Source organism: Myotis nattereri, assembly GCF_964212035.1.
Source record: "Myotis nattereri genome assembly, chromosome: 2".
Lineage (NCBI taxonomy): Eukaryota > Metazoa > Chordata > Mammalia > Chiroptera > Vespertilionidae > Myotis > Myotis nattereri.
In genome coordinates, this window is record NC_138076.1 from 7,188,372 (window position 1) to 7,215,884 (window position 27,513).

Consider the following 27,513-nt stretch of genomic DNA (forward strand, 5'->3'; position numbering starts at 1 on the left):
ATGACCATAACAACCATTCACTATGACACGCACTGCAGTGGCCAAGCAGCCCAATCCGGGCCCCCATCTGCCCCCCCCCCAAACCTCCTGTGGCCCCTCTCCCCAACCCACTCCACTCCCAATTGGACACCCATCCTGATCGGAGGGTGGGACCAGCTAGCTGGGGGGAGGGGCTGTGGGTGGTTGGCCAGCCCCACCCCCAATCACCCCTCATCAGGGCAGGCCTCCAGACCCCACCCATGCACAAATTCGTGCACCCCGCCTCTAGTAAACATAAATATTTAAAAACAGAGAGATAGGGAATAGCAGGAGAAAAGTAAAGACACAGACGGGTTCAAGAGGGAGCTCAGAGCTCCAGAGGAGAGGTGGCAGTTGGGCGCCAAAAATAAGGGTGGCCGCCCAGCCGGGTGTGGCTCAGCGGTTGAACGTCGACCCAGGAACCAAAGGGTCACCAGTTCGATTCCCGGTCGAGGCATGTGCCCGGTTGCGGGCTCGATCCCCAGTGTGGGGTGTGCTGCAGGCAGCCGATCCATGATTCTCTTTCATCATTGATGTTTCTGTCTCTCTCCCCTTCTCCCTTCCTCTCTGACATCAATAAAAATATATTTTAAAAAAAATAAGAGTGACCCTTTGTCGGGACCCAGGCCTGTGACTCCCACGGCTCCACCAGTAATTCCACGACTGAGCAGTAAACAGGTGTACACAACCCCTCCTCCAATTCTTTTAACTTAATGAAGACTTTTTAAATCTTTTTATAAAAACCTCTGACCTTGGAAATGAGTAACAGCTGGGCACCGGCAGACACTTCTGAGCCCTGCCCTCCCCCGGGCCACACTCGGGGGTGGACATTAACGGTAGACAACTCGGCCCCAGAGAAAGTGAAGTGCGGGCCGCGTCTGCAGTGCCTGGCGGGTGGAGGCCGCTGGCAAAGTCAAGAGGCTGGCAGGGTGGGCTTTGTTTGGGGTTCCTGGACCCGATTCCCATGCTGAGGAGGGGGTGACTTTACCCCACACCCTCGAGCACTTCTCAGGACACCTGCTGGGCTGCTGCAAGGCCATGAGTTCTGACTCATCACCTGAGCGAGCAGAGGCTGGGAGGGGGAGTCAGAGAACCTTCCTCACAGCTTCCGTCTGGTCCCTGAAGCAGCACCGCCCGCCCGCCAGCCCCGAGGCAGCATGCGGGGTCCTGTCTCCGAGCATTCAAACATGTGCCATGTGCTTCGCAGACAATGCAGAGACGACGGGAACGGAGAACCAAGCACATAATTACAAGATAAAAGCAAACGTCCTTCGCTGGGGTAGGTTTTAATAAGATTCGAATAATGTTGGTAAGGAGCCAAATTACAAAATGCCCCGGACACCGAGTACAAAACCTCAGAGACAAAATAAAAACTCATAAAAATGTAAGAGCCCTTTAAAATCAGTCATAATCTTTAGGGTAAAGAAACCACTTTCTCAACAAGGGACTGAGCACGTTCAATAAAAACTGAGTGGGATTAGAGGCAGGTGTCTGTCCAGCCAGCCCCGCCCCCGCCCCGCCCCGCCCCCCCCCCCCCCCCCCCGAGATTAGTGTCAGAGGAGGGAGGCGCGGAGCCAGGAGGTCCTGTCACCAGATCTGGTGAAAACCGCCTGGAGGCACCTAAATCTCCGCACATCTCACTTACAGGTTAGGAATCATTTACTCCCAGGCTGTGGTGTGGCCTTGGGAGTGACCTTGGAGTAACCTTGGGAGTGACCTTGGAGTGGCCTTGGGAGAGACCTTGGAGTAACCTTGGGAGTGACCTTGGAGTGGCTTTGGGAGTGGCCTTGGGAGTGACCTTGGAGTAACCTTGGGAGTGACCTTGGGGTGGCCTTGGGAGTGACCTGGGAGTGGCTTTGGGAGTGGCCTTGGGAGTGACCTTGGAGTGGCTTTGGGAGTGGCCTTGGGAGTGACCTTGGGGTGGCTTTGGGAGTGACCTTGGAGTGGCCTTGGGAGTGTCCTTGGGAGTGACCCATGATGGCCGCCCATTCACACAGTCCCCACCCCCACAGCAGGATGGGGTCTTGGGGGCAACAGGATGAGCTGTCTGCTTGGGAACAACCAAGTAATATGTGACCAACAAACCAAAAATGAGACATAAAAACACCGGAGTCCCCACCGCCAGAGGGACAGGAAGCCACTCCCCTGTGGGGAGCAGGGCAGCAAAAGCAGAGAAAGTGCCCAGAACTCAGCTCTGCCACCACCGTGAGGACGGCGGGTGGGGGCCCCTCGACTCTAAAGCTTACGCTGCCGTGTGGGCCCTCCGTTCGTTTCCACGGGCACTACACGCTCTGCTTCACGGGGCCAGATGTTCCCGCCAGCGCCAGCTCTTCCCGCCAGGGGCACGGTGGTTGTTATTGTCCGCCGAGCACATGCAGCCGCGTGCAGCAGCTGTGACGTGCGGTGGGTGACAGTGCGCTTGGGGACACTCCCCTGCACCCCGGCAAGCCGGCACGCAAAGGGGAAGGCACCCCACGCCAGCCCCTCGAGCCGGGCCGGGCACAGGCCCCTTATCTTAATCCTAAATCAGTAGCTTAGTCAGATGCAGACTCCGTGCGACGGGAGAGTCGGGGAGATGAGGCTTTGCGCGGAGTAGCTGTGCGTCTCCGTGTGCTGCCCGGCGACAGGAAGGCCCGGCGACAAGAAGGCGGGTGTAACTTGCAGGTGAAAGGCGCTCCGGCTCCCTGGGGGAGGGTTATCCCCGCCTCCCGCGGTTTAATGGGACGGGACTCACTGAAGCTTCTGGCTGGGCCTGCTGTTGATGGAATCAAAGTCAATGACAATCTTGCTGCACTTGGGTGTGAATTTCCTAAATGGAGGAAACAAAATAGATAATGAGAGATAAACTGAAGAACTTGTGTACATAAAGGCGTAGCCCACGGACAGGGGCAATAGGGTGGTGAAGCCTGGGCGGGGGGGGGGGGGGGGGGTGGTGGTGGTGGCGGGTAGGGGCCAGGAGGAGGGGTGTAAAGGGGTGGGGGGATGGAAGATATCTGTAATACTATCAACAATAAAAAATATATTTTTTTAAAAAAAGAAATATATAATGGTATTATCCAGTGAGTAGTTAAAGTAATCTGTTTAGTTTGGCTTAACCCACATTTTCTGTGGGGACTCACTTTATCCTATAGGAGCCAATAACAGGGCCCCGTGCAGAAAGGAACATGCCCATAAGGCTCAGACCCAGCCCTAACCGGTTTGGCTCAGCGGATAGAGCCTCAGCCTGCGGACTCAAGGGTCCCAGGTTCGATTCTGGTCAAGGGCATGTACCTTGGTTGCAGGCACATCCCCGGTGGGGAGTGTGCAGGAGGCAGCTAATCGATGTTTCTCTCTCATCACTGAGGTTTCTATCTCTTTCTCCCTCTCTGAAATCAATAAGAATATTTTCTTAAAAAGCACAATTATTAGCCAGAGCATCTTCAACTACCTCTGTCACTGCTCTTAAAGATCTGCCCCTAAAACACAGAGAGGCTCAGCCCACGCCTTGGAAAAGAGGGGCCGGAGGTGGAAGGGAGTCGGGCATCACAGGCAGAAACGAAACACGGGTCCAGGCCACACACACCCCTCCATCAGGCCTCAGCCCCCCCCCCTTTCTCCATCAGGCCTCAGCCCCCCCTTTCTCCATCAGGCCTCAGCCCCCCCTTTCTCCATCAGGCCTCAGGCCCCCCCTTTCTCCATCAGGCCTCAGGCCACCCCTGTTTCTGCATCAGGCCTCAGCCCCCACTTTCTCCATCGGCCTCAGGCCACGCTGTTTCTCCATCAGGCCTCAGCCCCCCCTTTCTCCATCAGGCCTCAGCCCCCCCCCCTTTCTCCATCAGGCCTCAGGCCACGCTGTTTCTCCATCAGGCCTCAGCCCCCCCCCCCCCGTTTCTCCACCAGGCCTCAGCGCCCCCCCTTTCTCCATCAGGCCTCAGCACCCCCCTTTCTCCATCAGGCCTCAGGCCCTCCACTCACCTGAAGGCGACCCCAGCCATATCAAACATGAGCCTGGCGGCGGTGGACTCCTCACTATCGTGGTACTTATCAGACATGAATATAACTTCTTTGATACCTTAAAAGGCAACAAGGCAGGAAGCCCCGTTAGTACAAGCACAGCGACGCCACCACGTCAGACGGACGGACGGCAGCGCTGCCCCGGAGCACCTGGTGGGTGCCCAGCAGTTCATCTTTTATAAGAAATCATGCATTCACTTGATGGCAGTGTCTGCGATGAATCGCCTCTCCCAGGGCGCATCCACACCACGCCCAGTGGCTGCAACCAGGAGCTGAGCTCCAATCCAGCAACAGACAGGGACAGCTGCGGACAGGGACAGCAGCGGACAGGGACAGCAGCGGACAGGGACAGCAGCGGACAGGGACGGGCGGTGCTGAATCTGCCCTCCAGCATTTATGGATTTTTTTTTCAACAAATGCAAAGTGAAAACAGTCAAGTGGTCAAGCCTCGATGTGATTAACAAATTTCCTTTACTGCGGGCAATCAGACGTTCTCTCTTCATAAAGCAATTACTGTCGAACTCCAGAGGCTGGTGGGGCGGGGAGGGGAGAGCGTGCTGGCAAAATCGGAGAGAGACCAGCGACTTCCCCGGACGGCTCTGCAGACCCACACGGAGCAGACCAGTGCTTCTCCCGTCTCACCAGCAGCGCTGACCTGAGGCAGGACCCCGGACGGGACTCCCCACCCCAGCTCCGCGGGGACAGCAGGGGGCTGGCCCCCAGGGCATGCGTGGCTCTGCCTACGCCTGCACCGCCTCGGCGCCTGTGTCCCCAAGGACCTTCCAGCGCCCGCGGGGAGCCGCAGACTCTGGTTCCGACACCCGCAGACCCCCTCTGCTCACAGACCCTCGGGCTCGTGAGAAACAGCCCCTCTAAGCTGCACATCTGGCCGACACGGCACGTCCCTAAGTCTCACGCGGAGAGTTTTATGGAGACAGAGTGCGGCCGAATCTCAGATGTGACAGTTTGAAAAAGGCGAAATGTTCAGAACACAGTGCTGTCGCTTCGCGGCAAGAATAACTTAACATGGTTCCGTTGGAGTCTTAGGACATTAAAATGCAGAGATACAGTTAGGTCCTCAAATATCTACCCTACATTAGCTACAAATCAAAATTTCACATACAGCCTCCCAGCTGACCTTGTATCTGACAGAAACTCATTCCCCCCCTCACCCGCACCCCCCCCCCCCCCCCCGTAATCTATGCACGATATGCCAGAGAACAGAAAACTGACAGTAACGATATGCAAAGCCCGTGTTGCGTTTTGGCAGCTTGCGGTTTAAGAAGCTGCAAACGAAATTAGAAACATGTTAAGAATCGCAGAGGATGCAATTAGTCGCAGAATACCTGGCACTGTTCAAAAACAAAACACGGGAGGCATCCGGCAAAGTAGATAGTGCAATTAATTCAGATCCAAACAACAGCAGCGTAGGATCAAACCCATCTGCGAGGAGCGGCGAGGGCAGGCCGCGACGCAGGCGAGACAAATGGGGCGCCCGCGCCTACCTGCCTGGATGATGAGCTTCGCGCATTCGTTACACGGGAACAAGGCCACGTAGATGGTGCAGCCCTTCACGTCGGCCGAGTTCTTGTTCATGATGGCGTTCAGCTCAGCGTGGCACACTGCGGGCGGGAGCGAGAAGAAAGAGAAACACTTACACTGGGGCTCGGGAAGAATTCACCAACAGTGCTGAAGCATTCCACCCCGCCCTCTGAAATCTATATATAGAGGGTGTCCCAAAATTCACGCAAGATTTGAATTTTGCATAAGCATTAACAACAACAACAAAAAATAAAAGCCTAATTTTACTTGGTTTATTGAATCAGATTCTAATATCTGTTGCCCTTTGATTTCAATCCCTTCAATTTGATAAGCATTCCCAAGTACCAATTATGGCCCAGGCGCAGGGACAATGAAGACCAATGAAGACCACGGCTTTGCATATGTGCCAGCAAAGCCGTGGAGGCCATTTACCCAATGCGCTATTCCATACATAACCCTATGCTGTATACTTTATGAATAAATAAAAAATTTACAATTTTTAATTATAAACCTGTGTTTTCTATCAAAATTACTTCTTGCATGAATTCTGGGATACCCTATATAAAAGGCTAATATGCAAAGTGTCCCCTCAGGCGTTCGACCAGGAGATGGGGAGTTCGCTCGCTTGCTATGATGTGCACTGACCACCAGGGGACAGCATGAAACATGGCGGGCAACCAGCAGTGGCAGCAGGGCACTGAGGGAGTGAGGGAAGGAGGAGGCGGGGAGGCAAGGAACCCGATGGGCCCTAATCGATGGCCAAGCTAGGAACCCCACCCGTGCACGAATTTCATGCACCAGGCCTCTAGTAACATATAATAGACTCGATTTAAAAAAAAACTAATTAGAAACCGAAAGTGCTGAGAATGCCAATGAGGGCCATGTGGCCCGATGGGTTGGCGATTAGAGGCACCCCTGTCCACGCAGCAGCCTAGGGCCTGTGAGCACCTAGAGCCGCCAGGAGGGGCCGGGGTCAGGTACCTCCCCCCAGCTCCACCCCACGTGTAGCCACAAGGCCCTGGGGCATGAACTACCCACATAAAATGGCTCATCTGTGTGCTGATATGCACACGCGGGGATGTGCTTTCGCCGTGGCCACCGAGAGGGCAGGAGCAACTAAGAGCAAGAGAATCAGGAAGTGGAGCTGAGCATTGCTGACCGAGGGATCTGCAGGCCTCATGGCTCCCGGCCCACACGCACACATCCTTGTGGGTGCCCCGTAGTTCGTCTTTTATAAGAAAGACACGCATCCACTTAATGGCAAGGAAAAGTCAAGTTTGGGGTTTTCTTTATTGATTTCAGAGAGGAAGGGAGAGGGAGAGAGAGATAGAAACATCAATGATGAGAGAGAATCATGGATGGGCTGCCACCTGCAAGCCGCACACTGGAGATCGAGCCCATAACCCGGGCATGTGCTCTGACCGGGAATCGAACCGTGACCTCCTGGTGCATAGGTCAACGCTCAACCACTGGGCCACGCCGGCCGTGCGAAAGGTCAAGTTCTTGCTGCACTGGCTCATTCCACCTAAGATCCCTACACGGGGATCCAAGGTCATTCCCAGACTTGCCGGAATTCCAGGATGAAGGGAGCCCCCTCCTCTCCCCTCCCGCACCTTCCCAGGGCCTTGGGCTGGGGTTCGCACTGACTAATCCACGGGGCGTTCCTCTCAAGGCAGGAGCTGTGCTCACCACTCAGATCTAGTGTGGAATCTCCTGCCTGCTCTGTGCGGTGGCTAGATGCTATCTTTTTTTTCTATCCTCACCCGAGGATATTTTTTCCATTGATCTTTAGAGAGAGAGTGGAAGGGAGGGAGGAGGAAGAGAGAGAGAGAAACACTGATGTGAGAGACACATTGACTTCTTGCCTCCCGAATGCACCCTGACTGTGGCCATAAATCGAACCTACAACCCAGGCACATGCCCTTGACCGGAAATCGAACCCGATACCCTTCAGTCGGAAGGCTGACGCTGTAATCACTGAGCCGAACCAGCCAGGGCACTGTATGCTATCTTAGTTACTATTTCCCTTTCTGGGTGCATTATCTAAGGCTATATTATATCTCCCTGTGGCAGAGATTCACGCATGTCTGCAGACAGGAATCCTCAGATGTTCCAAAGCACGGCGGTCCGGGTCCCACACCCGGAACCTGACAGGGCCTGGGTGTGGACTGGGCTTTGAAATCTCTAAGCGGCTCCCCCACATGTTTCCAACGTGCAGATGTGTTTAGGAAACCCTGCCTCCCAGAGCCCTTTGGCCTCCCCAAGGCCACTTAACAACACACGCTACACATCCAGGCGCTAAAATCAATGTCTGCTGAACAAATTAATAACTATCTGGCCGTGGTCCAAATCACACAAATCTCCTAGAATTATAAACGTGGGGCCTCCGAGGGTCTCCGCGCCCTCTCCCACCACCACCAGCCTACACACAACGCCTTCCTCCGGGCACATTCGGCCGTGACGTCCTCCCTCAGTCAGCGAGCCTCTGCTGAGGGTCTCTGAGGGCCCACCTTCCTCCCAGGCCTCCCGGTCTCGGGTGGGGTGGCTGCTGTGCGTGTCCGGCCGCGACTCTGGGATGCTGAGGGCAGGAAGCTGACCAGGGCCCTCCCAGGAAACGCTGGGAGCGCTCCTTGTAGTCCTGTGGATTTAGGACAGGGGTGGGCAAACTTTTTGACTCGAGGGCCACAATGGGTTCTTAAACTGGACCGGAGGGCCGGAACAAAAGCATGGAAGGAGTGTTTGTGTGAACTAATATAAATTCAAAGTAAACATCATTACATAAAAGGGTACGGTCTTTTTTTTTCAATAGTTTTATTCATTTCAAACTGGCCGTATCTGGCCCGAGGGCCGTAGTTTGCCCACAGCTGATTTAGGAGGTCTCAGGCGCCTGTGGAAACCAACAGTCTCAGGCCTTGTAAGAAAATCTCCCGAAAAAGAAAAGCTGCACTTAATCAGATCGCAACCCACCAGAGAACCTCTGTGGGCCAGAGGGGCCTAAGCCGGGACCTGAGCCCCACAGTCCATACACCCCCAGGGCAGGGAGGACGGGGAGGAGGAGGGACGGGCTCCAGGCTCAGGGCCCAGGAGGGCGTCGGCCTCGCAGAAGTCCCCTTGCCCCCACGTCCTTCCCATGACCAAGTCCCCAACCTGGATTAACCCCGCTCCGTGTTAAAAACAACTAAATGTAATTATTTCTTCTATTTCCCCCTTGAGGGCAGGACCAGTCTTCTAGGTTCCGGAGTCTAACGCGGTGCCATGAACATCATGGGTGTTAAATATTTACTGAATGAATTAAGGGGGAAATGCGGGTTCTAGTTATTGATGCCAATGCCGGGAAATACGGACAGTCCCCTTAAATTCAAATATCAAACATAGGCCTTCCCGCCCAATAAACACTTTTTGGTGGTGTTGGTATTACTCTTCAGAACTGCGGAGTTTCTGAATCTGGGAGAAAACCCAGTGCACTGTCCTCTCTTGAATTTCTAAATTGTCACGTGGACGGCAACTGTCTTCCTCGAATTCATTTTGGGGCAAAATGTAACACTGTCTGCCTGGGTTCATTAAGAAAATTACCATATGAAACAGCCTTTCTTGGGCAACCCGCCAGCATCCCTGGGTAAAGGGTGGTTCAGAGAAATGGCACCCAGGACCATGAACAGACTTCCTCTCTCTGACCCACAAAATCGCAAGATGAAACCGATAAAGTTTCCTGCTAAAAAAACATGAGGTCTGCTGGCGACATGAGGGCTGAGTGCCAGGCACATGTGGGCTCTTTCAAAGGAACAGTTCACAACCCATGACCCCCCAAGTCAAGCTAGACAATGAAGAAAACAGCCCGGCTCCGTGGCTGAGCGTCGACCTAGAAACCAGGAGGTCATAGTTTGATTCCCGGTCAGGGCACATGCCCGGGTTGCGGGCTCCATCCCCAGTGTGGGGCGTGCAGGAGGCAGCCGATTCCTTCTTATCATTGATCTTTCTCTCTCTCCCTCCCTCTCTTTTCTTCTCGGAAATCAATAAAAATTAAAAAAGTAAAAAAATTAAACTTGTGGAGTATCCAGGCACACTTGATTTCTCTGGATCATCCATACCTTTAGCCTCGGAAGTGACACCCACTCCCACCTTCCCGGAGCCCCCTGGGCCCACCGAGCCCTGTCTGATTCGCCCTGGCTCCCCAGCCTACACCTATGGGGCTGAGGAGGGAAACCCCAGCCCCGGGCTACACTGGACACCTCTCCTGGCCCCGCCCACCGGGAACTCCCTGCTGCTGTCTGTCCAGATCCTGGCACGGGTCTCGCAGGTCCACGACCCCACAGCCCCTGTGGCTCTGACCCTCGGCTTCCCCTCCCAACCCCCCTGCATTTCCCTTCAGAACGGACCCATCGGGTCCCCAGACTGCCCGCCTGGAGGAACCTGGACAGACGCCTTGGGACTCGTTCGATGTGTTCACGTAGGTCAATCAGAGTGGAGTGTGGGGACTCGCTTAGCCGGGCTGGCCATCACAGCTGATCAAGTAACAGGCAACTGCCACGTCGGCTCCAGGCCACAGAGAGCACTCGGCAGGGAGCAGGCCTGGCCTGGGAGGGCGTGCTTCGAGCCCTGCCGGCCGGCCTGGCCTGGCCAAGCATCTCCCCCACCCTCGCATCCTCCACCTGCAACTGAGGCAGCTTCGAGGTGCAAGGCTCCACTTTGCCACTTGAAGCGTGTGACCCCGACGGGGGCACGAATGTGCTCTCGGTTTGCAGGAACAGCGCCAGCTCTCAGAAAGCGCGTTTCCACTAGCTGAATCAAAGCAATTTAAAAGGTACTAAGTAATGCAATTTTTAGCTTTTCCCTAATGTGCCCGGTTTCCTCCCTCCATCTTCCAGAACAGCCAATCTTTTCCAAGACAGGCTCTGACCGCAAAACAGGAGTCTCCTCTCCCATGGCCAAGGGCAAGCCTCTTGACTCTGTAATGCATATAAAACCTCCACTTGTCTCTGAAACAATGCTTTTCAAACTGCAGGTCGTGACACCAGTTTAGTGAGCTATAAACAGCATTTTCTTTTCTTTTTAACGAAAAGAGAAGGGCTGAGATTAGAACGCATCCACGTGGCAAGGTCAGGTACTGCTTGCTCCTAAAACTTCCGTGTGTGTGTGTGTGTGTGTGTGTGTGTGTGTGTGTGTGTGTGTTTTGTGTGGGGTTTTTTGCAGGAAAACTATGTCACCATGTAAAAAGTTCAGAAACACTGCTCTAAGGAAACCCGCTGACCTCCCCGAATACACTAGTAATGTTTACAACCAATTGTTCTCTTAAAATGGCCCTAGTTTGTAGCGTCTGCCCATTTCTGTGGTGTAAATGCTGCCACGCAGCCAATGTCAGGCCCCCAACAGGGCAGGGAAGTGAGAAGAGATGCGCACATCGGCGGTGGTGAGCCGGCCCTGGCACGCCACTGACTGGCCGGCTCTTGACCTAAAAAGCCTCCTCGGGCTGCAATCCGACTCGCCTGCTCCCTGGCCCTTGGTTAGTTACCACCCTCCACCCCAAGTCCTCTCAGGAGGACCAGGGCCTCTGGGGTGCCCTACTTTCAATGGGTCCTTTTCTTTCTCTCGACTTTCTAGGCATGTCCCAAAGTCCAGTCCTGCTCTTCGATGCGTTCATTCTTAGATTCTCGGGTAGCAGATCTAGTTGCAAAGCCCCGAAATCTACATTCCTAACCCCAGTGTCCCCTCTTCTCCTCAGGCCTTTCCCTGGGGCGCCCGGGTCTTCTCCGTCACCTCTCTCGCTACCATACACAGTCCACAGCTGCCTGCGAGCACGAAGGTCAAGAACAAATTCATCGTTTTCCGATGCTGGCATTCTGATCGCCTTGGGATACACGCGGCAAGAGCTACGAGGAGATGAGTGCAAGAGCCAGCCCAGGAGAAAGGTTCTCATTGGGATCGTGAGAACAGCATGGTTTTATATCATAGGAATAAAGACTCAGTACCCCAACGAGAGAGTGTCTAGGACGTAATTCATAAGATAGCTAAATTGTCCCCCCCCCAAAAAAGGCAAATTTTCCACTGTCTACCTAGAACTACTCCCCGATGGCTAGGCAATAAGCAAAAGAACTCCCCGAGCACTACCAGTGTATTTGCTAAGCAGCAAGAGCGCCACAAAACCCTCCGATTACTCTCAACATTGTTGGAAGGGGAAAGAGGCAGATGCTGAGCACATGGGATTAGCACTCAGAAAGTTCCCCACCGCCGGGAGGAGGGCCTCTGCCTCGGGTAATTATAAGACAGTTCTACGCTTTGGTCTTTTTCTCCCCCCTTTTCTATTACTAACTGTCAGAATTCAGCACTGCATTAACCTTGGACCATGGAGCAGAGATTGTATAATTAGAAAACTGTTATTTTTCAAACTCCCTCTTACCAGAGCTTGATTAATCCTTACTGTCTCGTGTAGGCGGTTTGCGGCAAGTTTGACAAATTAACAGGATACATTCCATCCTCGGTTCGATTTAGATTTAAGAGATTCGACATTTTATAAATTTGACTTTCATCTCATTTGATATAAGACGCATACAATATCTATTTTAGACGGCAGAATTTTTAAGGTCACTTTAATAGGTTTAAACAAAGAAAACACCTGTCTGGTTGAGCACTGACCCATGAACCAGGAGGTCAGGGTTTGATTCCCAGTCAGGGCACAGGCCCAGGCTGCGGGCTCAGCCCCGAGTGAGGGGCGTGCGGGAGGCAGCCGAGCAATGATTCTCTCTCATCATTGATGTTTCTATCTCTCCCTCTCCCTTCCTCACTCTCTGCAATCAGTAAAAACGTCGTATTTAAAACACAGCACCTTCTCTCAAAATACCCAGAAACATGGAAAATGCTAAGCAAATGCTAACTGCTGCACAGATAGCGGAGCAGAAATAGCGTGGCTCTCCTCACGGACCTGCAGGTGCGCCCGGCACAGGACGGGAACCCGGGGCCTGAGGAAATTTGGAGTCGGGAAAACTAAGTTTCTACTCCAGGAAAAGAAATCCTCTAGAGTCCAGGGGTCCTCAAACTTTCAAACAGGGGGCCAGTTCACTGTCCCTCAGACCGTGGGAGGGCCGGACTATAGTTTAAAAAAAAAACTATGAACAAATTCCTATGCACACTGCACATATCTTATTTTGAAGTAAAAAAACAAAACGGGAACAAATACAATATTTGTATTTGCATGTGGCCCGCGGGCCGCAGTCTGAGGACCCCTGCTCCAGACTGTTCAAAACTCCTCGTTGTCCGTGGTGTGGAACTTGAAGAAAAGGCTTCCCCTGGGCCTGAAGGGCACTCCTGAAGGCGGAGCAGGGAGCGAGGGCGGGGGCCGAGGGGGGGAGCGGTGGCTTTGGGGGTGTCAGGCGAGGGGGCCAGGCGAGGGGAACCCTGTTGCCACTGAGCCAGGACCTGCGCCACCTCTGCCAACTCGCTCCAGGCGGCACCGCTCAGCCTCCGACGCCTCTGGGAAGCGCCCTTGCCCCTGACCTTGAAGGTCCTCGGCGGTGCAGCCACCCACGGTCACGGCACAGACAGTCGGCTCACGGACACGACAGAGGCCAGGACTCCGGAGCCGGAGCCTTCCGGAAGGAAAGGTGGGGCGCCTCACCCCGCAGTTAACAGCTGACATGAAGGGTGCCCCAGGCCAAGGTCGGCCTGTGCGTTTTTAAAAATAACTCGATGCTGATTTGTATAAGATATTCCGTTCCTGTTCCGACGACACAGCTTGTGTCATTGCTTCTCGAAATACGGGTCTAAGTGTATCCACTTCCAGAGTCACTAAACGCAGGTACACCTCCCTCGGGCTCAGCATCCCCCCTGCTCCCCCACCCCCCACCGCCCTGGATGCCTCAGACGCCTGATGGGTACACACGGGGGTGGGGGCAGGGGGGAGGGCATGCACTCGGTCCTCTCAGATGCATTTCGGGAACTTTCACAGCTTCTGAAGCTAAAATGGAATTTCAAGGACTTATTTCTTAATTATTGAAAGATACCCTGACAGGGCCTCATACATCACGCCAGCCTCCAGGTGCCGATCCTTCCAGACGGTAATTAACGATAGAGTAGCTAGCCTCGAAATGTAAGCCCCCCCAACCCACCACCACCTCCAGCACCCTCCCCAGAAGGTTATAAAATGTTCGTTATTATGGCGACCCCCAAACCCAAAGCAAACGTTTCTAGACTTTGTCCCAAACAATACCACTCCTCTGCTACCTCCCTCGGGAAGGGCCCACATCTGTAAGGAAGCAATGGGGTTCGTGATCAGGGTTTCAAAGGCCCTGGCATACAGGTGGGTAGGGGACAGGAGGGGCGACCTGGAAACCCACAGTACAGCCCTCCTCCAGGGCCACCCCAAGCAGCCACACGCAGCTCTTCTCAGCTTCTGCTCCCCACCCCTCGCCCCAGAGACACCCTCCCCCCCAGCCCACCCCCACCTCTGGTCTCCCCTCCTGACAACTTCTTGGTGTGCAAAGCCCATTCACTCTCGTGGCTTCTCAGACAGAGCCCTGCCTGCCCCCACTCCACTCCCTGGCCAGGGGAGCCCCCTTAGTGCCGGGCTGCGGGGCTGCGGCCGGGAGAGGAAAGGGCTTAGAACTGGACACGGTTCCCATACATGTTCAGTGACAAGACCTCACTGCAACATCACTGGCCCAGCACGGCACCCACAGGCACCCACAGGCCGCAGCTGCAGGTGCAGGCAGGGGACCGAGGCCCACGCTCAGACACAGACACAACCACAGCAGGAGAGGGGAGCGCGGGGAAGAGCCAGGAAACAAGGGGTTAAACGCCCTCTTTGTGGGCGGATGGGACTGAATCTGCAGGTTGTGCTGTTTCTGTGGGAATTGTATTGGGATTACATGTGTCTTTTCAGAACACAGGGGGCTCAGCCTCTGCCTGCACGAGGGTTCGAGTCCCCGCCGCGCTCAGCCACCAGCGGGAATGGTCGCCCTCCCTCCCTGCCTCCAGTCAGTGAGGAACATGTGAGGAAAACGCTGGGGAAAGCTTCGTGGGCTGGAGAGAAAGCTGCAAACGTCAGACCTGGGCTTGTTTTCTAAGGACGCAGAGTCCCCAAAGGACCTAAATAGACACTTTTCGAAAGGACATACAGAAAGCCCAGAGACATATGAAAACATGCTCAAAGTCACTAATCATCTGAGAGATGCAAATCAAAACAACAATGAGGTACCATCTCACACCTGTCAGAATGGCTATCATCAACAAATCCACAAACGACAAGTGCTGGCGAGGATGCGGAGAAAAAGGAACCCTCGTGCACTGCTGGTGGGAATGCAGACTGGTGCAGCCACTATGGAAGACAGTATGGAGTTTCCTCAAAAAACTACAAATGGAACTCCCATTTGACCCAGTGATCCCACTTCTAGGAACATATCCCAAGAAACCAGAAACACCAATCAGAAAGGATATATGCACCCCTATGTTCATAGCAGCACAATTTACCATAGCTAAGACCTGGAAACAGCCTAAGTGCCCATCAGTAGATGAATGGATTAGAAAACTGTGGTACATCTACACGATGGAATACTATGCTGCTGTAAAAAGGAAGGAACTCTTACCATTTGCAACGTCATGGATGGAACTGGAGAGCATTATGCTAAGTGAAATAAGCCAGTCAGAGAAGATAAACATCACACGATCTCACTCATTTATGGATAATAAGGCCATTATAAACTGATGAACAAAAATAGATACAGAGGCAGAACAGCATCGAACAGACTGTCAAACTACAGCAGGAAGGCTGGGGGGGGGGGGGTTAGGGGGGGGTGGTAAGAAATCAACCGAAGGACTTGTATGCATGCATATAAGCATAACCAATGGACACAAGACACTGGGGGGTAGGGGAGGCCGGGGGAAGATCAAGGGGGGGGGGGGGAAGGAGACATATGTAATACTCTTTGTAACACTTTAAGCAATAAAACAAAATTTAAAAAAATAAAGAAATGAAAGGCAAAAAAAAAAAAAGAAAAGAAAAAGAACGCACAGTCCTGGGCCCGGCAGGGCTCCCTGTGGAGAGCGGGAGGGGAGCCAGGACGGGCTTCCTCGCAGAGGCGGCAGGTGACCGCGCAGGCCACCCCCCGGCCTGTGCTCAGAATCCGGCACCGCGGGATCTGGCGTCCGGGCAACCCCTCGGGTCCTGGCGATACCGCGGGCCCTGCCCCAACCCCTGCACCGCCAGTGGCCTCCCTTTCAGAGGACAAATGGAGCCACTGCTTCTGACACTGAGGGGCGTGCCGTCCGGGGGAGGGACGTGCACAGGACAGTGCCCGTTGGCAGGTGAAGCTAAGAACAGGCCACAGCGGCAACGCGGAGGCAGCCGGCCCTGCGCTGGACCATGTCTGAGCTGCTCCTGCTCCCACGGTGCCCGAGGCAGTCTCTGTCCGCAGAGAGTGACGCAGAAAGGCATTCTGGCCGGAGCCAGGGTCTGGAGAAGGGGAGGAGCTGCTCCCTGAAAAAGCGGCCGAATCTTCCAGGCTCCCCCACCTGCAGCCCAGCTCTAATGGGGTCCTCCACGGCAGGTCCCCGTCCCGTCTCCACTCCCGGCCCCACAGGCCACAGAAGGTCCCCGGCCCATCTCCACTCGCGGCCCCACCACCATGGCAGATCCCTGTCCCATCTCCACTCCCGGCCCCACAGGCCACAGAAGGTTCCTGTCCCGTCTCCACTCCCGGCCCCACAGGCCACAGAAGGTCCCCGTCCCGTCTCCACTCCCGGCCCCACCCTCCACGGCAGGTCCCCGTCCCGTCACGGCTCCTGGATCCCAGCCGTGGGCTTGTGGGAACAGCCGAGGCCTCAGAGCCACCACGCTCTGCGCCTCCCTGTGCTTCTTCCCCACGTGGCCCCTGGCCACCTCCCCACCTGCTGGTTCTGCGACCCTCCACCCTGTGAAGCCTCAGCCCCGGCCTGTGAAAGGGGGAGGAGAGGCCCGCAGGAGACAGACAGACGGACGGACAAACACGGTGCCCCCTCGCCTCTCCTGCCCACCCACCTGAGGCCAGGCAGCCCCGCTGCGGAGCTCTGCCGATGGGGAACAGACACTCCTCTCTCTCTCCTGCTCTCCCACCCCGGGTCCCCCCTCGCTCCTCTCGCCAGGCTGCTGGCACCCAGGGGAGGCACTCAGCCCCAGTGGCAGTGCCCAGGGCTAAAGAGACTTCTGACCGTGGTGCTTCCATTACTGATAATAAAGCCCCCAGAACCCGAGCTGCACTGCTCCCCGAGGTGCGAGGGCACACACCCAGGTCAGAAGGAGGAAGCGTGGAAATGCTGCGTGTCTTCGACAACGGGCGGGTGAGCCAGGCCCAGCGCCCTTCCCACTGTCCCTGAAACAGCCTGGATGCCCACAAGGCTGAAGAAACACCACTAGCAGCAGCACTAACCAGGGCTCGACAGCTGTGTGCTGCAAACCCCCCTCCTGCGTTAACAGGCTCACAGGGCCCTGAGCAGTGCGCGCTGGAGCAGGAGTCGGGCGTGTTCTAGTTAATTCCAGCGCCGCAGGCAGCCAGGCAACTCCCTGGCCCCGTCCAGCAGGCAGAAAAAGGGGCCTCGCTGACCGAACCCGGGATTCGGGGACCAGGACAGCTCCCGACAGGGCCCTACATTCCCAGGACGTCCCTGCAGGGCGGGGGACACTCTCTCCTTGCTTCTCCCTTGTCCGAGCCTGCTCGCCCTCCTCCCGCCTCCCACCGACAGCCTCGTCCTGCCCTCCCTGGCAATGCTGAGCTGATCACATCCCCACCGCGACTCCACAACCTGCGTGCCCGCTGTCCCTGCCCCCACTTGGCGTCCCAATTACTAACCAGTGTGCTATTCCACTCCCTTCCTCCAACACCTTCCTCTTTTCTCTTCTTTAAAATATATTTTTTTAATTTTTTTAAATGTCAGAGAGGAAGGGAGAGAGAGAGAGAGAGGGAGAGAGGGAGAGAGAGAGAGAGGGAGAGAGGGAGAGGGAGAGAGAGAGAGAGAGAGAGAGAGAGAGAGAGAGAGAGAGAGAGAAACATTAATGATGAGCGAAAACCATCCATGGGACCGCCTCCCGCACGCGCCACACTGGGGACCGAGCCTGCAACCTGGGCATCAAACCAGGGAATCAAACCGTAAGCTCCTGGTTCATAGGTGGACGCTCAACCACTGAGCCACGCTGGCCAGGCTTTTCCCGCTTCTCCCTCAGCAATCTCTCTCTCGATTGGATCATTCCCATCATTGAACAATGTCAGCAAAAACAGACAAACCAACCAACACCAGACCCTCCCCTCCCGCAGACAACATAAACCTTCCTCGGCCCCAGCTCCCATGCTGGCCACTGCCCATCGGTCTTGCTCTCGTAACAAACATCTCGACCCACCTCCACACACATCTGTCCCCACTTCCTCTGCGCCTCCTTCCACTGGCTCCCATTTGCCTTCCGACCCTGCTGCTCCCTCCATCGGAGCTGCTCTTTGAAAAGTCAACAATGACCCCAGGCTGCTAACCCCGTGGACATGTCCCCGTCTCCCTAGACCTCGCAGCAGCTGTGCCGCAGCCAACCGCTCCCTCCTTCCCACAAGGCAGCCCTGTGCTCCACCGTGTCCCTCTCCATCCCCGCAGGCCTCTCCTCCCCCACCCAGCCTCTCAGTGCTGCAGTTCTCAGGGACCAGGCCACCCTCCCCAGGTCACCTCCCCGTCTCCACAGCACTGATGTCACCCAAATGCCAAACCTGCCGTTGCTGACATCTCCCCGTACTCTTCAACCCAACCCGACACCCTGACACACCATCCCAACCTCAGGGCCCAAGTCCTCGATCTCCCTGCAAGCCTAGGTGCTCGGCTGAACTGCTGGGGGAAGTCCATCTCCCTCCCCCACCCCATTTCCCCCCCCCCCCCCGGATGTGTCTCCAAACACTCCCTGCACCCAGCCTCCCCATCTCCAGCATGCCCGCCCTCCCAGGCTCCCCACCAGGTCTGTAGCGTCACCCCATGGCTGGGCTCCCCGCTTCCACTCCTGCTCCCAACAACCCATTTCCCACCCGCAACCCATGTCATCTTTTAAATCCAAACTCCTTACCCTAGGGGTCCTCAGCCTCACCTCACCCTCCAGCTTCACCCTCTCAGCGTGAGCCAGATCCCTTCCTTCCAGACGAGGCTCCGAGTGCCGCCAGGTCCGGGGACCCGCACCCCACACCCCGCACTCCCACTGCAAGGAAGGCCCTGCCCCTGTTTTTCCCATCCCCCAACACTGCCCACCCATCTTCCCGGACCGGGGCCCAGCCAATCCAGCAGGTCCCTGTGTAAAAGTCACCTCCTCGGGAAGGAATGTTCAATAATATGTTTGTCTCATCCGTGTCTACCTCCTCCACGCTCAGCCTGCACGGCCCGAAGAACCGGGCCATGGGACATTTCACGTGCCCTGCAGAGCGCCTGGCGCAGACCGCACACGGCAGCCGCCCTGGGAGGAGCTGCGGGTGAGTGAAGGACGACGGGACGTGGCGCAGGACACAGTTCGTTATCCTTTCTCAAAAGGAAGCCAGCGGACTCGGAACTCCCCCTCACCCACAGACGACGCACGCTGATAACAGGACAGGGGACTCGTGAGTATTTATTCCAGTTCCTAAGGCAGTGATGGCGAACCTATGACACGCGTGCCAGAGGTGACACGCGAACTCATTTTTTGGTTGATTTTTCTTTGTTAAATGGCATTTAAATATATAAAATAAGTATCAAAAATATACATCTTGCCGAAACCGGTTTGGCTCAGTGGATGGAGCATCGGCCTGCGGACTGAGAGGTCCCAGGTTCGATTCCGGTCAAGGGCATGCACCTGAGTTGCGGGCATGTCCCCGGTGGGGGATGTGCAGGAGGCGGCTGATCGATGTTTCTCTCTCATCGATGTTTCTAACTCTCTATCCTTCTCCCTTCCTCTCTGTAGAAAATCAATAAAATATATATATTTTTAAAAATACATCTTTGTTTTACTATGGTTGCAAAGATCAAAAAATTTCAGTATGTGACACGGCACCAGAGTTAAGTTAGGGTTTTTCAAAATGCTGACACGCCGAGCTCAAAAGGTTCGCCATCACTGCCCTAAGGAGTTATAACTCACTCACCGAGGGGGAAAAACGACAATGAGGAACTCTGCTTCCCTTTCCCACCTAAACTCAAAATTAATGGCGTCGGGGACAAAGTCTTTTAATTGCAGAATTTAAAAATTCATGCTCCGTTATCACACGCGATATTTTAAATGTCCGGCGGCATCTATCATGTGCAAGAAGCGCAGGGATGACGCTCACACCTCCGCTCCCGGCTGGCCCGGCCTCCCGCCAGCCCCTCACGTCCATCGCCCTGCGCGCACCGGCCTTCTCCGCGGTGCGTACGGATTCCCTTATTCCCACTTATTCTCCATGTAGTCCGGATGCCGGGCAAGTCTTGTGTTTCAACAAACACTGTCACACGGACTGGTTTGCAAAAGGATTTGCAACTCCTTTCTTTCTATTTGGTTCTAGAACAGCCTCTTGTCTCGGAAGGGTTCTAAGTGTGCCTCTTCCGGTCAGACCTCCTCTTGCACTTAGAAACGGTCTTTCTCCGCACGGCTGTCCTCCAGCCTTCCTCATCCCCGTCTTCTGATGCCCGTGTTTGTGGGGGGCCTCGCTCGCCTCAGGCCCTCCTGCGTGTGCCGTCTCTGTCTGGGTTACACTCACCTTAGAACAGGAGCAGGGCTGCGCCTCCGAGGACAGAGCCTGGTTCTAGTCACTCATCCACACGCAGAGGCACATCCTCCGTCCCCCCCTCCTGCTGCTTTGCTGGGGGGGAGCGGGGGGCGAGCCTTCACCCAGGATGCTTTAGAACTCCCCGCAAAGCCCCGGGAAAGGGAAGAGCACCCTAGGTAGTCTAAGAGCACCAAAGCTACACTGTTTAATTTTTCTTGAAACTCTAGAGCTGGAGGAGTCCTCAAGGATCATTTCTTTCACAAAGACATTGAGAAGCAAACGTCAGTCATGGATCTAACAAGCCCATGGTCGCTGGGCACAAACACACCACACCCGGACCCGGGGCCGGGGGGCCGGGCAGCATTCCTTCCCGGGAATCTGACCACCGCCTGGTAACCGGCAGCTGTGCATATTAAACACACGTCCCCTCCTCCAAACAGGAAACCCAGGTCCTCAGCGGTAAGAGTAAAACCAATACAAACATCTGCGAAAACCTCCGGGAACCAGGCTGGAGTGCCCACTTCAGGGAGCAAGCAAGATTACACATTCCACTTTCATTCCAGCGTCAGCAAAGCTTACGAAGGAAGAATTCTTGAGGGGGAAAAAAAATGCAAAGTAAAATAAGACTAGTCATTCAGGCCAGAAGATCAGTCAACATCAGCGTAAGGGCCAGAGACGAACAAACAGAATACAAACCTCCACGAGGTAAAGTGACTCTTTACAAAACAAAGAGAAATACGTGTCGTTTCTCAAGTGGGTTCGATCCCATGGACCAGCATCTCAGCTTTTCCAGCTCCTGCCCTCCCCAACAGGGAGCTGTCAGTGTAGGTCCCTTGTAGACGTTCAGAGTAAAAGAGGAATCTCTAGCGCCTCAAAAATTAACCCTGGCCGAAACCGGTTTGGCTCAGTGGATAGAGCGTCGGCCTGCGGACTGAGGAGTCCCGGGTTCGATTCCGGTCAGGGGCATGTGCCTGGGTTGCGGGCACATCTCCAGTGGGAGATGTGCAGGAGGCGGCTGGTCGATGTTTCTCTCTCATCGATGTTTCTGACTCTCTGTCTCTCTCCCTTCCTCTCTGTAAAAAATCAATGAAATATATTAAAAAAAAAAAAATTAACCCTGAGTCCACAGATTAAAATATATAGATGAAAATCAAATAAATTAACAAAAAAGTCATTATTTATTCTTTTCTGAAGAACTGTTGCCAAACAATTATACCTGAAAGTGGAATATGCTTATGTCAAGCTGGTTAATATATATTTGGGGGGGGGGGGGGAAGGAGCCTCATACATAAGCCATCAGGTTTCCCTGTCTATCTAAAACATCGCACAGTGAAACCCGAGTTTGCTTCCTGATTCATAAAAATCATCTACTTCATTTTTTCTCTGTAAACTTGCTTGAAGGTTTTCCACTGATTATTTTGTACAAAATCCCTAATGAAACCCACCGTCGGGCCGCAAGCACTAGCTGCCCAGGCAGGGGAGGGGTGGTGGGAAGCTGTAAGTGAAATTAGAATTCTGCAGGAACAGAAACAGCCAGTCATCCAATCCAGGGACCTGCCTCACAAAACCAGAGGGCATCTGACTCCAACCGGCGGCAGGAACAGATTTGATCTTAATTACTAGGAAGCCCTTACAAGTCCTGACAAAGTCGCAGCTTAGCAAGGATCAACTTCTTGATAAATTAGTTTCTCAAGACGAACCTTTTGGAGGCCAAAGAAATACCTCACACGCATGGCAGGGAGGAAAATGCCAGTGTTCAGGCGGGTAAGGCAAATGGCTACGTAATCACTAAAATGGCATCTGTGCATGCTTAGCAATATGCTAAATCTGAGAAAAGAAAGATGAAATTTAAACATAAAATGTACAGGCGCGCTGCCACACACTGGCAGAACGGTTCAGGGTTGCCGTGGGGCATTCTCACCTCGATGAACCCAGCGTTTTCCTCCCCAGCACGATGGCCTTCTAGAGCATTCCTGCAGAAATACGGACTGACGCTGGGAACAGTCCCGAGTCGCCACATCTGCCTGATGCATCTCCAGTGTGGCGACCACCCACTCTTGGGACATCAGGACTCGGGTCCCTCCCACGAGGAAGCAGTGTGATGGCACCGGCAAAGTCACCCTGGCTTCTTGAGTGCCCGGATGGAAGAGAAGGCCAGGCAGAGGCACGTTTACGCACAACGCCCCCCCAACAGGTGTGCAAACACAGGCATAGGAGCCTGATGAGCCCGGGGAGCCCTGTTACCAATGTGAGCTTGAACAATGGCTCCCAGGAGGAAGGTAAGGCAGCCTTGCTTAGTGGGGGGCCTCAAAGTTGTTTGACAGGGACCCCAGATATTCAAGACTTAGGAGTCACCAGCCTAGAGCTCGGATAATCTCTAAAGTCCTTTACGGGGATTTACGCATCATCTCCGACCCTGATAGAGCAGCGCAGCCACCATGACGTCAGGGAGGAAAGACAGCGTGAGTCTCCCCAGTTCCAGACACCAGCGATTCTTTTAATAAGTGAATGTTTGAAGTCTTAAAACAGAAGTAAAAAGAATTTGCATTTTAGTCCATTATCACCAAAACATTTCTATTCTACCCTAGGCTATCTAAACATTTTTTTTAATATATTTTTATATTTTTCAAATATATATTTATTAAGTATGATTTCAGAGAGGAAGGGAGAGGGAGAGATAGAAACATCGATGATGAGAATTATTGATTGGGGATAATTCTCACACCCCACACTGAGGATCGAGTCTGTAACCCGGCATGTGCCCCAACCAGGAAGTGACCTCCTGGTTCATAGGTCAACACGCAACCACTGAGCCACACTGGCGGGGCTCTAAACATTTTTCACTCTGCGGGCAGAAATTCCTGGAAAAGACAAGACTGTTTACAGCCAGTCATCGTTATCTAGACGGAGAGCCCGTCTTTGTGTATTTCATGACCGTAGTAATGCTAAATGCCTTTTAAAAACCATTTAATACCTTCCATAACTTTTACGGTACATCAAATTAAAGCGTACTCTCGTGGAAGAAAACTGTCTACATTTTAGCACAGCTGTGTGTAAAATGAAAAATTGATAAGTGAGGGCAAAGAGCTTTGAAAACCTAGAGGAATCGTATGGATAGTAAAGAAATACTGCAGCCAGCCAGCCAGGGCCCAGAAACTCAGCCACTAGGCAAAAACAGCAATCCATGAGGCTGGCCCAATGCCTGTGTGGGTGGGTGTTTTTTTTTAATTCCTCCTGGAAAGGAGCTCTGAAAGGTCCTCTCTCCAACTCGGGCAAAAGGCAGTGTCTCTGACAAACAAAACCAGCTACTCGAGACCCCAGCTCACTGGGAAGCGGGGGATTGCAAAGGAGCTGCAGGCTTCTGGCTTCTGGGTCCCTGCCACCCATCTGCCCGGGGCCCACAGTGACAGGACGGCCCGGGTCCCCTCGGTGGGCCCCTCAGGAACCAACAGGGACCCCTCGGTGCCGGAGGTCAGCACAAGGACCCACCTCTCCGTCTGGATTCTGTGAAGGAACGACCGTGGTCCGACATTCCAGTGTCGCTGCTGACTGAACGCATGCACCCTTTCATTCTGCGATTTTACACGGACACTGAACTGTGCCGTGAACCTCTGCACGCACCTACGCACGACGGAGCCCTTCCCTTCTTTCCTACCATCGAAAGCTTACGATCAAAGCAGGGTGACCAAACGTTTCGGCACTACGTTAGCACCTTTTCCAGTTCACACACTCCACACAGCCGGGAAGCGCTGGCTGAGCCAACAGCCTCACATTCTCCCGACTAGTGGGGCCCCACTATTCCTGCTCCTACGAAGACTCATCTATAATAATAAAAGCTAATTCGACGGGACAGTCAAACGACCTTCCGGACGACCTTCCGGACAAAGCTGGGGCTGCAAGGACAGAGCCCCTTGCACGAATTTCATGCATCTGGCCTCTAGTCTGACTATGAAAAGCCCGTATTCACTAAACCATGCTCTATTCCCTGGAAACCCTGAGCGCTTGGTTGTTCTCCCTGCCGGCATTCCTCACGTCCTCTCCCACCTCTGGGCATCTTTTTTTTTTCTTTCCAAAACATAGCAGCTGCCTGAAGCAGTTTGAAAAGAAATCGATGGGGTTTATTTCACATGATTGAGGCCCGAGAACATTGGTAAAGTGCATAAGCTAGGCTAACTGCAGACCTGGGATTCTGCAGGAGAAAAACCCACAGGAAAGCTGCAGGGAAGAGCCCACAGCGAAAGGCCTCCCATCGCACCCGGGACTGCTTCCCGAGGCGCACGCTTTCCCTGAGGGGTGGCCTTAGTCCCCCCGTCTTCCACCAGGGCCGGCCTGTTCATTCAGACACGGCACAGGTCCTGACATTATAAAGACTCGACACGAAGCACCTGCAGCCCACTTTGCCTCATTTACGCCTTAGTTACCAAATCTCCAAGGAATTAAGGGAAAAGTGAAGCTGTAGCCTGTCCCTCCCAGACACTCTCTGAAGTGATTCTCCCTGGGGCTCAGGTAGGCAACACAGTATAAGAGACTGAGGGACCCTCCCCTAATTTAAAACAGACAGCCAGGCCCAAGGGGCCCAGTCCCACCCATCTGGCTTGTGCTCTGACCACAGCCCCCCTGGGACTGCGGAGCCCCCAGGACGGCAGGAGGCCACAGCATCTTCCTCCTCCCCAGGCCCTGCTTCTCCCCAGCGCCAAGCCCCGGCCATGCCTGCGGAGCTGGCTCTGCTTCCAACCTGCAGGGCCGTCATGCAGAGTCCTCCCCGGGGTGCACAGCCCTCCCCAGGGCGGCGGCCCAGTGGCACAGAAGCCATCACCAATGCCCTGGAGGGTACAGCCGGCGGTTCTCCATGGAAACACACCGGCCCACGCAGGCCACAGAGCCCCGGCCCTCAGGGCCAGGCTGTGTGCCACCACCAGGGTCCCTTCCATTCACTGGTTCTCTTTGGAACTTTAGAGACGGGGACAGGAAATTGGGGTCGTTCAATAGGGATTTTTTCTTTCTTTCTTTCCAGCTGCTGCTGACTGAGAAGGGGAAAGACGCTTCTCTGACCGAAGCAGGACGGGATGCCAGGCTCGCCTACCGTAAGGGTACTTGGTGTCCAGCTTCCGCTCCGCTGTCCTCCTCCAAGGCAGCAGGTCGTCGCTGCACCCGTTGGGCATCCCGTTGTACCCGATGCCCACGATCTTGTTTTCTGCATTGACGATACAGGCTCCCACCTGCAGCGAAACATGCCCGAAGGCCTGGTGACTGCCTGGCCGGCCTGCCCCGCTCGAGGCTGTCAATGGAACCAGAGGCCCGCAGAGCTCCAAGAGGGCGCGCAGCTTCTGGGGGTGCTAGGAGCTCTGCGTCCTCGCTTCTGTGCCGTGGCGGTTCCCACGAGCCAAAGAAAGAGCGCCCCTGGCCCCAGAGGGGGTGGAGAGGCACCCGCAATCTCTCCCACAGGAAGACGGACGCATAGGGGTGCAGCACAAGCAGCAGCGTCACTCTGCCCCGTGAACGGCCTTTGCAACGTGCTCCCTGGCAGGCATCTCTGCGTCAGTGAGGGCCCAATCGTCCTCCTGCGAAAGTCACTTACCTGGGAATTGGGGTCTTTGCTCCTCTGTGCCGACAGGAAGGCCACGGCCATGAAATACTCGGGCCATTCCAGATAGTCCTCACGTTTCTTGCAGGGGACTTCGCTCATGCTGGGTCTAGAAGGAAACACACAACAAACATCAGCGGAGAAAAGCATTGGGCTCAATCCGCTCTCCGGTCCACCCCACCCCAACCCCATTCAGACTGCCCACGGCAGGACTTGGACAACTTCCGGTGCGTGTACCAGTCAGATATCACAGGACATGGACCCCCCCCCCCCCCGCCCCCGTCTCTGGTCTCAAGAATATTAAGTTACTATTTCAGAAGTTTGAATTTGGCACACAGAGCTTCACATTCCCACACAGTTCACCTATGTACTGCGTTGTCACAGGCTTTTAAAAGTCAATACCGATGCTTGCCCTACAAATAGCTCTCATCCCGCACCACCCTCTGCTCTAAGATGGGGCCAGGGCAAGAGGGAGGGGTGGGAAGAGAACATTTATTGACCACCTAATACCTTTCAGATACGGTTAAAGGCTATACATCACCTCACTCGAGCTGCCTTCCTAACTAAGGCAGACAGTACCACCGTCCTAGAGACCGCGAGAACTTGGGTGACTCGTCCTAAGTCACGCAGGATTATTACCCATGCCCATCCGATTCCACTTGGCACTGTCCCACCTCTGACCTTAACCAGATCCTACGTCCCTTCCCTTCCCCTTAGATTCCCCAGGTGGGACAGAGTTATCAAGTCTGAGGTGCGGACTGAACCAAAGGAGGAGCCGCTCTGACAAGCGCCACCTGCTTCACTAAGTCCAGGTTTTAGTTAGGGGCGTGGGCTTGACCGCAAGCAGGCACCACCAATACAGCAGGGAGAACCCCCCAAGGGACCCAACGCTTCCAGCAGAGAAGGGAGAGGGTCCTTTCAGGGACGAGGAGGGAGGTCAGCAGGAGGACTGGGAGGGTGTCACTGAGAAGTCTCCAGAAAGCCTAGACAGCCGGGCTAAAGGAAGGCAGCCGGAACTGAGATGCAACAGGTCGGTCTGGGAACCAAGGTCACCCAGCGATCATGAGAGAGTCCTGTGAACTCTCTCAACAGCAAGCAGGCCGGATAGGCCTGGTTTAGCACCCGGCTCAAGGGCTGGCACCCTAACTGCTGCAGGGTGCCAGGGAAGCGCCTGCAACCACAAGGCGGCGGGGAAGGGGGGGGGGGGGAGGCAAGAAGTTAACTTATCCTCTCGGGGCGCCTTCCCAGAGTCTGGTTTAACGCTCAGGGGTGCCCCATACCCTGCTGCAGAAATAGGGGAGGGACAACTAGTCCGGGGAGGTACCCCAGGCACCCGCGGGACAGATCGCAAGCCCCTCCCATGCCCTCGATTCCGATCCGGGACGAACCACGCGTTCCCACCGCGCCCGCGGCCGCAGCCGTGCCGGCCACTTTCAGTCCCGCGTGCGCCTCCCGCTCCGGGCTCCCCGAGGGAGAAAGGCTCCCGGAGGCCGCGGAGGTCTCCGAGCGGCTGAGCCCGGGAGGGGGGGCGGCCTCGGGCTCCCCGCCCCGCGCCTGGCCGCGAGCCCGCGCCCCGCACCCCGCGCTCCGGCCGCGCCACATGGCGCGCGGGCCGCGTACCCGCCCGGCCGGCCGGGTCCCTCCGCCCAGATCGGCGACCTCGGGCCGGCTCGCCCCGCC

The 27,513-nt window shown here is 54.9% G+C and overlaps 1 protein-coding gene across 1 annotated transcript; it reads right to left on the reverse strand.

Moving 5' to 3' along the window:
- Positions 1 to 1,275: 1,275 nt before the first annotated feature.
- DCTD (dCMP deaminase) lies at positions 1,276 to 27,513 on the reverse strand. Its single transcript, XM_081084356.1, has 6 exons — positions 27,454 to 27,513; positions 25,828 to 25,942; positions 25,333 to 25,468; positions 5,517 to 5,633; positions 3,973 to 4,069; positions 1,276 to 2,827 (listed from the first exon to the last, which is right to left on the reverse strand). The coding sequence occupies exons 2-6, from the start codon at positions 25,933 to 25,935 to the stop codon at positions 2,749 to 2,751; spliced, it is 537 nt and encodes a 178-aa protein (XP_080940482.1). The 5' UTR covers positions 25,936 to 25,942; positions 27,454 to 27,513; the 3' UTR covers positions 1,276 to 2,748.

Coding starts and splice junctions, on each gene's coding strand:
- DCTD (XM_081084356.1), bottom strand. CDS start 25,935: ATGAGCGAAGTCCCCTGCAAGAAACGTGAGGACTATCTGGAATGGCCC. Junction 25,469..25,827: donor GCAAAGACCCCAATTCCCAG/GTAAGTGACTTT, acceptor GTTTCGCTGCAG/GTGGGAGCCTGTATCGTCAA. Junction 4,070..5,516: donor GAAGCTCATCATCCAGGCAG/GTAGGCGCGGGC, acceptor TTGCCTTTTAAG/GTATCAAAGAAGTTATATTC.